At 37.8% G+C, this 13,959-nt stretch overlaps 1 protein-coding gene across 1 annotated transcript in view; it reads right to left on the bottom strand.

Annotated features, from left to right (window-relative positions):
* Positions 1-13,959, bottom strand: part of CNTNAP2 (contactin associated protein 2) — a 2,292,243-nt gene that overhangs the window by 916,443 nt on the left and 1,361,841 nt on the right. The window contains exon 11 of the mRNA XM_019031540.4: positions 8,548-8,654. Coding sequence (XP_018887085.3) covers positions 8,548-8,654 — 107 coding nt within the window. The remainder of the gene's footprint in view (positions 1-8,547; positions 8,655-13,959) is intronic.

Below are 13,959 nucleotides of genomic sequence, written 5' to 3'. Positions count from 1 at the left end.
CAGCACACTGCTTTTCAATATGCATTTGCAGATCAAATTTTTTTTTTTTTTTTTTTTTTGCCAAGACTCAAAGAGAAAGACATATTTTTGAAACTATTGAAAGAGTCTTTGCAAAATTGAAATTAAATCCTTTCTTTCTATGTTTAATCTTGGTCATCATTCCGAAGCAAGGCATGAAAGAAGGGATTAATTCGAAATTTGGTCTGCCTTAGAAATGTAAAGGTCCTTGGGCTGTGTTTCTCCAAATGACCTGTACTATTTTAATCCAGTGTAATTTATTTGGTTGCGGCCGAAAGATAGAATGGCCTTTAAATCCCCTTCCAACATTTCTACCCAGGTAGTACTTTCACAGTTCTTTCCATCTTATTTTCTCTGTAGGTGCCAGATGAATATGAGAGTAAAGGAGCTGCTGGGATGATTGTTTCCTTGTGCAAAAAGTGGGATTTCAGGAAGTGACATCACTTGCCATTGTTTCCCTTAGCTCCCAATGTTTTAGTCCTGGTGAGAATGCAAGCTTTTCCTCTAGAGAATACATACAGCTGATCAAGGGCTTATTAACATTTGACTTGCGTATATTCTATTGAAAACCATATTCTCTACCAAGCACCATGCTGAAGTTGCATCACCTCACCCTGATTTCTCCCTGTCCATATGCTTAGAAAAACAAACCCAGAAATAAAGCAAACAAATCCTTTGAATATACAACCTGAAAAGTTAAAATAATTGCTTAAAACAAATAATTTGTGACAAAGTATTAAATCATTTTATTTTTTCCCCTATGTGTCTACATGTATCCATATTTTGTAAGCATGAAAAATGCCAAGCTAGATTCTAAGAGGTAAGAATACATAGAATTTATTCCTAGATCACAATCCCGGTGAACCAGAGATGTGGAAATAAGGTGATAAGAACTTTTATTTTTAATGAAACTATACACATTTTTGGAGGGGGCTAAATCCTAGTATTCTGCCCTCTCTACTTCACACTCCAGTATCTATTCCATATATGGAATGGAGTCAGCTCTCAATATATTGATGAATGAATAAGTGATGGTAGCACTATGGGTCCTTAGTGTCCTGTGGTCCTGCAGTTGGGTCCCATAGTCACTCCTTAATAACAGGGACACACTGAGCATCTGACACAGATCATGGTGTGGGAATGGGATGGAAAGTAAATTGAAGGAATTTGGTAGTTGCTCACTTGATAACACAGAAGCACAACCTGACTACATAATACCATATCTAGATTAGAAAGAGTAGATGTACTCCATGCATATAAGTCAGCTAGTGTGGCTATTATACTTGCTAATAAAAACCTTTATCTTTTCAAAGAGCATTTATTGAAATACTGAGACATCCTATGGTCTTTTCATTGAGAATCACTGATATGAAAATATGGCCTGTGTACCGAATGAAGAGTATACGGATCAGTAGATGCGACTTACACTCAAAGTAAAATTTGACTAGCTGTTTTTCGAAACTTAGTGGCTTAAGTTCTTTAAAAGTAGGACATTTTCTGAATTTAAAAAGCACTTTTTTATTATTATACTTTAAGTTCTGGGGTACATTAAAAAGTACTTTAATAAACAATATCTCATTGAATTTTCAAAAGGAAACTTAGGTTTAAAGACATTAAATGACTTGTCTAAAAACACAAAACCAAGATAGCACAGAGGAGCGGGGGCAGAGAGATGGGGAGGAAAGTCATTAAATCTGAAGAATTCCTATTTTATTGCTGTCAGTAACCTGTGGCATGGACTGGAAAAGCTGACTTCACCTTCTATAAGTACGAGTGAAATCCACACTTAATGCAGCAAGCGTGTTTGAGGAAATAGAGGATTTATAAAGTATGGAGACAGTCATTTTTCTGGAACTTAGACATGTCCAACTGATGGAGAAGTAAGTTTGGCCACATAGCCTAAGGATCTGATGGTTTGACATCAGGACATCTAATTTCAAACCCTGAGTGTTTTCCCCTCTCCATAACTTCCCTGTAGCAAGGATACACATATAATATTACATGATAAATCAAAAGATTTTTATGTTCATGTTATTCAAATTTTATAGAGTTTAAAATAAACTTCTTGTCATGTACTAGTCAATATTTAAACATATCTGTATCTATTTTAGAATAACTCCTACGGTTAGCCAGTATAGTAATTGACCACACTCTATGATATAAGGGGTCCCCAACCCGTTAGCAACTGGGCCTCACAGCAGAAGGCGGGCATTCCCACCTGAGCTCCGTCTTCTGTCAGATCAGCGGCAGCAATAGATTCTCATAGGATCCTAAACCCTACTGTGAACTGTGCATGTAAGGGATCGAGGTTGTGCACTCCTTATGAGAATTCAACTAATGCCTGGTGATCTGAGGTGGAACAGTTTCATCCGGAACCATCCCCTTACCCCCTTCCCCCACCCTAGTCTGTAGAAAAACTATCTCCTATGAACCTGGCCCCTGGTGCCAAAAACGTTGGAGAGTGCTGATCTAAGATATCATCTTTGTTGCAACTTCCTTTGCTATTGTTACTATAATGTCATAGTTCTCACAAATTTCAGTAATGAATGGGGTGTCTTAACATGGCACAATATTTTCCTTAAAGATAATTTGAAATATGTAGATTTTTTTTGCTAATATCCTAAATTCCTCCATATAATTTCTTAGAATAATGTTTAATGTCTTGTGGTAGTTTTTGGTATTATTGTTACTACCCTCTCTGCCTTCCATTTATCCATATTTTGTTATTGGATTTGATTCTATTTTTCTTTTTGCCCTGTAAGTGTACTCTCTCCTTATAGCTTCACTATCTTCATAAATTTACTGTAAAGAGGGCATTGAATAAAATTTAAAGAAAACACTGTTGCTCTGGATACTCTTTGACATTCAAGAATGCTTGGAGGCAGTGCATATTCACTGTATGCATAGTCTGTGCTGGGCGAGCCTCAGATTTAAAATGGTGGATGAAATGTGGCACCACCTCCTGCCAGAGATGCAGAGTCCAGTGGAGGAGAAAGATATTATTAAATCATTATGAATAATAAGTGCAAAATCATAACCATTGCTAGTGCTAAAAGAGATATGTGTGTTTTAGAATAAGAAGATTTGATCTAACTACAGGGTCACGGAAAGCTTTTCTGAGATGACTGCTGAGCTGAAATCTGAGGGAGGAGTAGAAATGTACTAGACAAAGCAGAGAGGTAGATGTGCAAATGTCCTGTGGTGGGGGGTCGTGGTATAGGAGGGGCAAGAGTATGAGAGTGCAGGGCATGCATCAAAAACTGAAAGGAGGCCAGTGCATTGAAGGGGAGAATGGGAGGAGATGTAGGGGAGGAAATCAGGTTAAAGACATGGCCATATTACGTAGGACCTGGCAAGCCAGGTGAACTTGCCCCAAAGGATGGATTCCAATTCCCTAAGGCTAAATATCTAAGTTTTATTTTAGATACCTGCTATGGTTTGGCTCTGTGTCCCCACCCAAATCTCACCTTGAATTGTAATGCCCACGTGTTGAGGGAGGGACCTGTAATTCCCACATGCCAAGGGAGGGAGGTGATTGGATCATGGGCGAAGTTCCTCCATGCTGTTCTCATGACAGCGGGTGAGTTCTCACGAGATGATGGTTTTATAAGGGGTTCTTCCCCCTTTGCCTGCAATTCTCTCTCCTGCCACCATGTCAAGAAGGGCCTTGCTTCCCCTTCACCTTCCACCATGATGGTAAGTTTCCTGAGGCCTCCCCAGCTATGTGGAACTGTGAGTCAAACCCCTTTTCTTTCTAAATTATCCAGTCTCTGGTATTACTTTATAGCAGTGTGAGAACAGACTAATACCATATCCAACGCAATTCTACCCAATGCTGCTTGTTTTTGTAGCAATGCTCAAACTCCAAGTTATCAATGATGCCTAAGTTGTAGAAACTCCAAATGGACAGAGACACCAAGTTTCTTCATGCCAATAAATCTAGGTCTTTATGCTCTATGTTAGTATGACTACAGCAAGTAGAATTCAATTTATTTTGAAAATTATTCTTTGAATTATATCAAGTATAGGTGAAATGGATTATCAACAACATGGTATGGGCTGTTGAAATCCACTGCACCTCTCATGTGTGCTGTAATAAGGTGCAACACAATTTACAGTTTACACATTTATGAACCCAGAGGAAATGCTCCAGCATACGGCATGTACAATTGTTACCGTTTACATTTAAATTTTTCTCTAACATTGGCTAGAAAAAATTTTACTTTTGCTTTATTTGGCAATGTCAGGACCTGTTCCTTACTAGTATTTCAGAATTTTTAAATCTCGTGATTTTAAAATTAAAAGAGAATTATATAGGTCATCTAGTTTATTCCTCCTGTTTCCCCTGGAAACACTACATCTATATATTTGGGCAACGTGAAAATCTCTCCTTTAATAAAAAGATCTGCAAAAATATTTTCTGTCAGAATGCACATCTGACATTTAATACATTTCCAAGGCTAACATTGCTTATTTTTGTCGAACACTAAAATACTATCCTTTAACCTCTTGCATTCATTAAATTAGCCAAAAGTTTTCATATTATTGAGGATATTCTAAGGAATTTTTAGAGCAGTTCCACACAAGGAACTAATAGTATATATAAGAATGTTTGGCCAGGCATGGTGGCTCATGCCTGTAATCCCAGCACTTTGGGAGGCCAAGGCGGGCGGATCATGAGGTCAGGAGATCAAGACCATCCTGGCTAACACAGTGAATCCCCATTTATACTAAAAATACAAAAAATTAGCTGGGCATGGTGGCACGTGCCTGTAGTCCCAGCTACTTGGGAGGCTGAGGCAGAAGAATCGCTGGAACCTGGGAGGTGGAGGTTGCAGTGAACCAAGATCATGCCACTGCACTCAAGCCTGGGTGACAGAGCAAGACTCCATCTCCAAGCAAAAGATACATTCTTAAAGTGCTTTTGGGAGACTGAAGCAGGGATAAGTCAATACAATAAACACAAACTGTTCAACATGATCATTTTAGTCCCTTTGTCATGGTTTGGTGTTCAGATATGCTACTATTCAGATCTTAAAGGATTTATGGAGAGTGGAATGCCTGTATGAGAAAATTTTTTCAAGTATAAAACTTCAACAATTTAATGTATTTGCATTTTGTAACAAACTTGCCTCTTTTGTTTTTAAACAACAAAAACTGGCTTTCCCTTTCCTGTGATCTGACTATCTTCTGTGATCTTTGGCTTTGTCTGTGGGATTGAGTTGTCTACTCATCCCAAAGGGAGACATCCTGGCTCCTCAGGGGAGCGGTTCACAAATGACAGTCCTCTAAGCCCTACAGATAATTTACGTAAAAACAAAGTCCCCATGTGCACACAAACTAACAAATGAAAACAGGAGACATAGGTTTAGGAGGCATACAGGTTTCTCTTAATGCTCTTCAGTTCTTCTGGAGAAAAATACTATGGAAACCAGTCATTCACTGCAGTCCAAATCTGCCATAAAAGTGATAGCAAACAATGTATGGTGACATTAAATTAAGAGACACATTGTGTGATTTGGGCAATTATTGGTATAGAAGTTCAAAGGAAAAGGACGATTGCTCTGAAAGTGATGAAATGACAAAAATTTATTGAGTACCACATAAGCCAAAGTTTTTCTCAGCATCTTCTGTACATCGTTTCATTTAATCTCATAATGGCTTGAAGAGGTGAGCACTGTTAATTATCTATTCCTACAGGAGAAAACTGAAGCTCAAATAATTTAAATGGCCTAGAGTACAAGTAAGAAAATGGTAGAGTCAAAGTCAACACAAGGCAGTGTGACCAAGCAAAAAGGCTTCTCTGTTCCATCTTGAACTAGAGCTTCTAGCCTGGATGATCACAGGTCACTCATAACACTACTGTCTCATCCTGACCAAGCCCGGGCTAGTGTAGAAGGTGTGCTAAAATATTGTAGCCTGTAACGTTTGAAACTCTAACAAATGTTCTATTATATTAAACTTTAGCTCTTAGTTAGCTGCTTTTTTAAATAAAAAATACTATTTAAAATAATTAGCATGATTTCTTTTCAAGATGAATGCTTGGTCTTCTGCAGGAAATAATGAAGCAAAATATTTTATGTTACTTACACAGTTCAAACCCACAGAATACAGAATAAGCAACTGCAAATCTCAGCTCACTGGCTTGTAGAATACCAAGAGACTTCAGTCGAACAAAGTGCAAGAAAAGTCAAATGATTGACCACAAAGGCACACGGCCTGATGGTTTTATAGCTAGCGTCAGACACATCAGAAACTGGGGCCTTTGCACTTCGTTCTTGTTGCTTTGAATGTGGTCATTGATTTCGCAAAAATGTAAAATTGTTCATTCTGTGTCAAACTGAATGACATACATTGTATCTTCTTACATTTGTGCTGTGTGAAATTTTTAACTAATCCATTTGAGTAAGTAAGACTGTATCAAGTCTTTCAGGTTATTAGGAGGCAAATGGCTTTCAATAAGCTAGGATGTATATTTTTCAAAAGAAAAAAGTCACCAGCCAACCCTCTCTTCAATTATGCAGTATGGTCTTTTCACCTCTATTTATGCACACGTTGGATATTCAAAATTTTGGCTTCATTTGGAGAAGACAACAAAAGATCAGGCTTTTATTATTAAAAAGAATGATTCTGCTTTTAAAGATCCAACAAAATGGAGCAAGGAACAAGTAGGAAGGAGCAGCAGAACAAAAGACAATTTTTGTCTTTTACCTTTGGAGCTGGCCACTAGGGCCAAACCTAAACACACTTAGGACATTTCTAATCCTTGGAGTCATTACCCTTAAAAAACAAAACAAACCTCAGCTACTCAACCAGTAGCATACATTTTAAATTTTTTTTTTGTCTTTTTGCTGTGTATTTTAATGATGGAAACAGCTATAAAAAAAGAATAAGTTGCTTTTCAGTTCAATATAAAAGCCATCACTGAGATAGAAAATCCGTGCAACCACCACCGATTTCTTGCTCTTGACCATTGGTTAGCATTATCGTATTTCAGGAACAAGATCCCGTGTAATTAAATATGGTATTTATAACACACGATAAAAATTATGCTAGTGGAGCGAAGACACCCAGTTTCATCAACGTAATTCTAGCATCACATTCTATTTAATAAATGTCACATACTGGAGGTTAATATTTTGATGTGATTGGTAAGGAACAATTTTAGTTATAACTCTTTGAATTAATTTCGGTATCAATCATTTTTGTTCTTTATTCATTAAAATACTTTCATATATGTAAACACAGATAATGAATCTAGTAAGTATCTATTTTGACCTTCTTGACATCTTTCCATTGTTAGTTTTGTCAAGATTTCCTTTGCCTCTTGTTTTTGAATATCTACCTAAACAAATAAATGTGTGCAACTTTGTAAGTCAACATTTTACAATATATTCAAAACACGATTTCTTCTAGCACATTACTACAAATAACACAATGGAAAGGCTTAGAGAGCTGTATGACATTTTTACTATACACAGGGCTCTACTCTGAGATAGTTTGCTTGTCACCATTTCCTAAAAGTAAAGTGAAATCTGTTTGTATAATCGGAGGATTTAGATATTAGAGTTTCAGTGTTTGGGCATATTGAGAGAAGGTTGAATCTCTCTTTTTCTCTTGCTCTTCCTTCCCTACACACACACACACACACACACACACACACACACACACACACACACACACAGGCACATACATATGCACACACTAACCAACAGTTGACTCTCTTCTCGTAATTATATGATTCATGCCAAATATGTTTTCAAAAGTGCTTTGTTTTCAAAAGTGTTTTGCAAATGGTGATGCATTATTGGAAAATTAATATTATAATTATAAGAGTTAGCATTAAATTTTGTAAGTACAGAAATTTATTTTTTATTTAACCTTTTTGAATAAAGCTATTTATATAAACCAAGGCACATATGTGTTTTACTAATCATTTTTGCATGTTACTTTTTATTTTTGACATTTTAAAATATTTTTACCCTCATGTCTTCATTTTATTACTTTCTTATGTATTTTATTTTATCTATTGGCTTTTAGATATTCCATTTCGGACTCATTTCTTTGATCTAAAAAAAGGTAGTCAAATAGTTGGGCTAAAGCATGAGGCAGCCATCATCCAGAAACTAAATGTTCCAATTACACTGTGTCTCCCTCTCTGATTAATTAATAAATGAGGGTCCAGTCAGAGACATCACACTAACACGATTTCCCAAACAATCGACCCAACAGATGTGGGTTAGACACAGAGAGGCGAATCCAAGTTTGGCCTTCCAATCTCAACTATATGTTTATGGAACAGAATAAATGCTGGTCCTTCTTTTTGAGTCCTTTGCCACCAGAGAACATATTTTAACAAGTAGAATAGTGTATTTCTTTTTTTTGGAGAAATGACAATTGGAATCTTGGTTTTTCAGATTCGAGTGATGTATTATGTGGATTATTCAGGTTACTGAGCTTCAAAGCACAGCTCAAGACTTGAGATTCTCATGCAATTACAAGATTAAAGTGAGATAAATTGGCACTCACAGTTGTGGCAGGTGGCCCCACTGTATCCTGTCTCATCACAAGTGCATTTGAAGCTGTCCCATGTTTGCGAGCACTTTCCACCATGCTCACAGTGATTGGGCACACATCTGTCAGAGAGAGAGACAAACAGAAATAAACCAACAAACAAATGAGATTTATGAGTGGCCAAATTCCAAGCTGTCTGGGCAATATATCATTTCAATGCCAGGTTGCCTTACCAAGGCAATTAATCCTTGTTAGTTTAAGCAGATTAATATGATTCATGATAGAAGGTGCCAAGTGCAACAAAGATGATGTATCACAGACCTGGAGCTTCCCATTTTTGAGTAAACAGTAGACACTAACAAACAACTGAGGGATTTACTTGAATATCACAGATTCATTTTATTTTTCTTTTACCCCAAAACAAAGACAGCAGCTAAGTTCCCTCCTGGTGAGAGATCGAAGATAAGCTGTCTTATTTCTTGTTTTATTCTATTCTTTGTCAAGCCAAAAACTGACGTAAAGAGAGGTATCACCAAGTTTTTCATAGCAATTTGAGTTTTTGAAATAATGTCATGATAACAGCAATGAAAATATACTAACTTAGAAAGAAAAGATTTCTAAGTCTCCCAAACACCTATTTCCCACTGGATAACTAAAGCAGCCTGCTTAAAGAGGCAGCAAGCATAATACAGAAGAAAAGATACAGGTTTTGTGTTCAAATCTATATCTTTTTATTAAGATGACTAATTGTAGCTACTTAACTGAACCTTTCTGAACCTTAGTTTTCACCTTTGAAAAACAGGAAAATTCTATCTTACAAATAATTTTAAGGTTTGGGGATAATGTTCATGAAGTATTAACAGACAATTAATAGGCAGGAAATAGTGGGCCAATAAATGGAAGCTTTAGATTTCTGAAACACAGCCTCCAGGGCACAGCTTTACTGTACCTCAGAAACCGTGAGGCTGAAATTTGTCCTGAAACACCCCTGTTTCAATGGCACAAACCCTTTCTCCTGGTTCCATCCACTCATCCCTCCCATCAATTCCTCTCTCCATCTACCCCACAACCTGATTTTTGTTATAATCCTGCTGAAGATGCTCACAGATAACAAAGGTATTCATTGTGATGTACCAGTATTCACAAAGGACATCTAGACTTTAGTAGGGAACTCTCAAAAACAGGAAAACTTTCCCAGATTAAAATAGCAGAATCTATAATCATGGGTCACCGGCAAAGGACAGATAAAGAGCCACCCGTAAGCAACCCCTTTATCATAATGCCCTAGCAGCTCCCTGCTACAAAATCTGATAGAGCTGGCCTCAGAAATAGCATTCCCCAACTCCTGTTCTCAATTTACCACTAGCCATGCCTAAAACCACCTGTAGCTGGGCTTGGCTCAGTTTGGCATGGAGCCCCTGGCTCTGAGTAGCTTGCTGTTCTTCCACAACTTTTTACAAACTTTTACTCCTGCAACAAACATTGATTGAGCACCTGCTATATGCACAGCACTACGGAAAATAGAAGATGACTACGACTGTATTCACAGCCTTGCAGAAGAGCTCATAGTTCATATAGAAGTAGATACAGTATGTATGAAAACTACAGTGCAAGGAAGAAATGAAAAACAGCATAATTCAGGGACAAATAAAGTACTACGGGATTTCACATGAGGAATCGTGTACATTTTGGGCACAATTAAAAGCTTTTAGGTTGAGACTCAATGAATGGACAGGACTACAAGAGAAGAAAATGAGAGGAAGAACATTGGGGAAAAATACAATATAAACAAAAGCATCTTGTTGAATTATCATGAGGGATGGAAAATTCACCCTAAATTTAATAGACACTTACTTTTTTATAAAATTTGGGCTCAGTGTTATCAAGGCTGCAAAGATGTTTCATCTCCAAATTTGAGTGGAGGTGGGGTGGGGATCTGATTCATGAAAAATGCAAACCCAGAAGAATTTGACGAGTCATAAAAGATACATGAAATGCTATACAAATTTGGATACTAGAGGAGTTACAAGTGGATGATAAACAAAGGGCTTCATAAAGTTCAGAACATTTCACCCGGGCCTGAAAAGAAGAGTTGTATGTTTATGATTAAAATGTGGAAAATCATTCCTAGCAGAACAGGTGAGAAAAGCACTGATAAGGAGGTGGAAGAGGGAAAGCAGTGGGAGGTGCAGGGTTGTGAGGGTCCTTTCCTATAGCCACTATTCTGTACAGGCCCTGAGGCGTGGGAACACACACAGCAGAAGCTGTTTACATCCAGAGCAGGTGGTTCTCCATATGATGGAAGGAAGCAATGGGCTAGACACTTCAAAATTACATGAAACTAAAACATCCTTGATACTTAATTTTGGAATTCAGTACGTATATGGTGTTGTATGGTATATTTACTTTCTAAATTATTGCGTGTTAATATTAGCTCAGCCCAATATTGAAAGTAATTTACATCAGCTCATTATATCAATTAATTCAGGGGAAGTAGTGCAGAAGGGTACTAAGTAGCAGAGGAAAACCAGGCTGGAACCTAAATGTGGTGTAAATAATGGGCAGAGTAGAAAATCATCTCGATGATAGAAAAGATTACTGTGTTCTTACACGCATGCAAAAAGGATATATCCATCAAGTGAGATTAATGAATACAAGTCATCCCTCTCTATCTGTGAGGGGATTGTTCCACACCAATCCCCACCCACCCCATAGATACCCAAATCCACGCATTTTCAAGTCCCTGTTATAAAATGGTGTAGTATTTGCATATAACCTATGCACAGCCTCCCATATAATTTAAATAATCTCGAGGTTACTTAGATTTATCATCTTATTGTTATTTTTAATTTTTTTCTATTTGCCATTGGTTGGATCCACAGATGGATTCACAAATACAGAGGTCTAACTGTACTTCAAAAATTCAGTATTAAGGATTTCTTTAAAAGTATTTTTTATTTAGATACAATTTTAATATTTTTCTTTCTTATAATTCTTATTTTTATTATTTATTAATTTATTTACTGATTTATTTTTGAGACAGAGTCACCCAGGCTGGAGTGCAGTGGCACCACCTCGGCTCACTACAACCTCCGCCTCCTGGGTTCAAATGATTCCCCTGCCTCAGCCACCCAAGTAGCTGGGATTACAGGTGTGTACCACGACATCCAGCTAATTTGTGTATTTTTATTAGAGACACGGTTTCACCATGTTGGTCAGGCTGGTGCCGAACTCCGGACCTCAAGTGATTCACCCACCTCAGCCTCCCAGAGTGCTGGGATTACAGGCATGAGCCACAGCCCCCGGCCGATTATTTATTTATTTATTTATTTATTTATTTATTTATTTATTTATTTATTTTTTTGAGACGGAATCTCGCTCAGTCACCCAGGCTGGAGTGCAGTGGCGCGATCTCAGCTTACTGCAAGCTCCGCCTCCTGGGTTCACGCCATTCTCCTGCCTCAGCCTCCCAAGCAGCTGGGACCACAGGCGCCCGCCACCACGCCTGGCTAATATTTTTTTGTATTTTTTGTAGGGGCGGGGTTTCACCGTGTTAGCCAGCATGGTCTCGATCTCCTGACCTCGTGATCCACCTGCCTCGGACTCCCAAAGTGCTGGGATTACAGGCGTGAGCCACCACACCGGCCTGATTCTTATTTTGAAAATGGACATTCTCCCTATGATGATTATAGGTATTCTAATTCTTAATGGTGGAAAATGTTTTATTTCCTAACCAACTTGTTCAAATATAATTGCAAACCCTATCGCCATATATATATTTTTTAAAAGTTAGGACCAGTTACCAAGCAAAACAAAATACTAATTAACCTAGCTACCCCTTTCCTATTATTTCTTCTGTATTTCCACAGATCAAGTAACCTATGTCCAATACACCATTATTACATTGCTTAGCAATGGTTTGTTGAGCACCTGTCTCTTCTGAACTGAGATTCCTACACTTAGGGGTTTTTATCTTATAATTCTTTATATAACTAGGTGCACGCTCAGTAACTGCCTATTGACACATTGACTGAAAGAATGGATGAATGCAATGCTAGAATGTTACACCACCAAGAAACAAGTAATTTCAGAAGAAATATCTCTTTTACTGTAAGAAATATAGATTATTTATATCTATGATTTTATTCTCAAATCCAGACTCTTGTGCTAATAAACTAATTTTTTTAGTAGCCACAAGGAATGTGTAATTTGTTTCATGGCAAGTCCTAGCTTGAAAGTTTGGTTCACATCAAAAATGAATAAAAATGACTCGGCTGCTTCTACTTGAGAATGACTTGACCGGGATCAGGAAGGTACAGGGGAGAAGTTTGCAGGTGTCAATTTGTTGTGATCAAGTGACTCCAGAAGAAGTGATGCATCCAATTAACTCGGGCTCCAGACAGCCCTGCCTTCTCCATCGAACTCATACTTAGTTCCAGCTTTCAAAATGCTTTAGAATCAAATGCATTTTATTCAAATAAAATTCATTTAGACTCCAATACATAAGACAAACGAAAGCTATATTTTGGAAGGTCAAATGGGCTGCAATTACTTAAAGCAAAATAAATCAACATGGACAGAGTGGCTGGTTAGATGGATGTTGCAATTCAATCCAGGGCTGTGGATGACAGTTGCACTTTTATTTTACCCATACATAGCATCTCTTTTATTTCTGAACTGGATTTTAATTGCAAAGCATTGGGAATTTTGGGAATCACAAATAGAAGAAGCTGCAAATGGTACCAGATTTGTTTGTTTGTAGTAGCTTACTTGGTAGTTTATGGACATTATTTAATTAAGCAGGGATAGTGGAAGAACTTTTATTTCAAATCTAAAAAATGTTAGCCTGACAGCATAACTGTATGCCTTGGTAATCATCAATGCATGTTGAAGGCTTTTTATCTACAGTGTTTAAAGTTAAAATAGACATTTTAAAATAAAATGCAATCAAATCTTCGTGTTACCTTTAAAACCATATTTGGTCTTGTAAAACCTGACATGAAAACCATAGTCATAGCACCATGACTCCAGAAATCCACACGGAAATATGTTCTGGTGGTACCAAGCGCAATGAACAGTGCCGTGTGTATCAGAATAACTGCTGTTCTGTATAAACCGAATCCTTGGGACTCAAAAGCAGTGTTTCTCAAACCTTTGTGTGCACAGGAATCTCTTGAAAATCTTAAAGATTCTGATTCTTGCCGTAAGGATTGGAGTCTGGGATTCTGAGATCCTAACAAGGTCCCAGGTGATGCTCATGTGGTCGGTCAGAGAACCACGGCTGGAATAGCAAGGCTCTAGCGCATCGCACTTCTCTGCAGCGGGGGCTCAAAGGAGAATGCAGATGCTGAGTAGGAGGAGAAACAGCCCAGGAAGGGAGCACAAGGAGAGAAGTCAGCCTGCAGCCAGGGCTAACACGATCTGTTC

Source organism: Gorilla gorilla, chromosome 6 (genome assembly GCF_029281585.2).
Source record: "Gorilla gorilla gorilla isolate KB3781 chromosome 6, NHGRI_mGorGor1-v2.1_pri, whole genome shotgun sequence".
NCBI lineage: Eukaryota > Metazoa > Chordata > Mammalia > Primates > Hominidae > Gorilla > Gorilla gorilla.
This window is presented reverse-complemented; position numbering and strand designations above follow the sequence as displayed.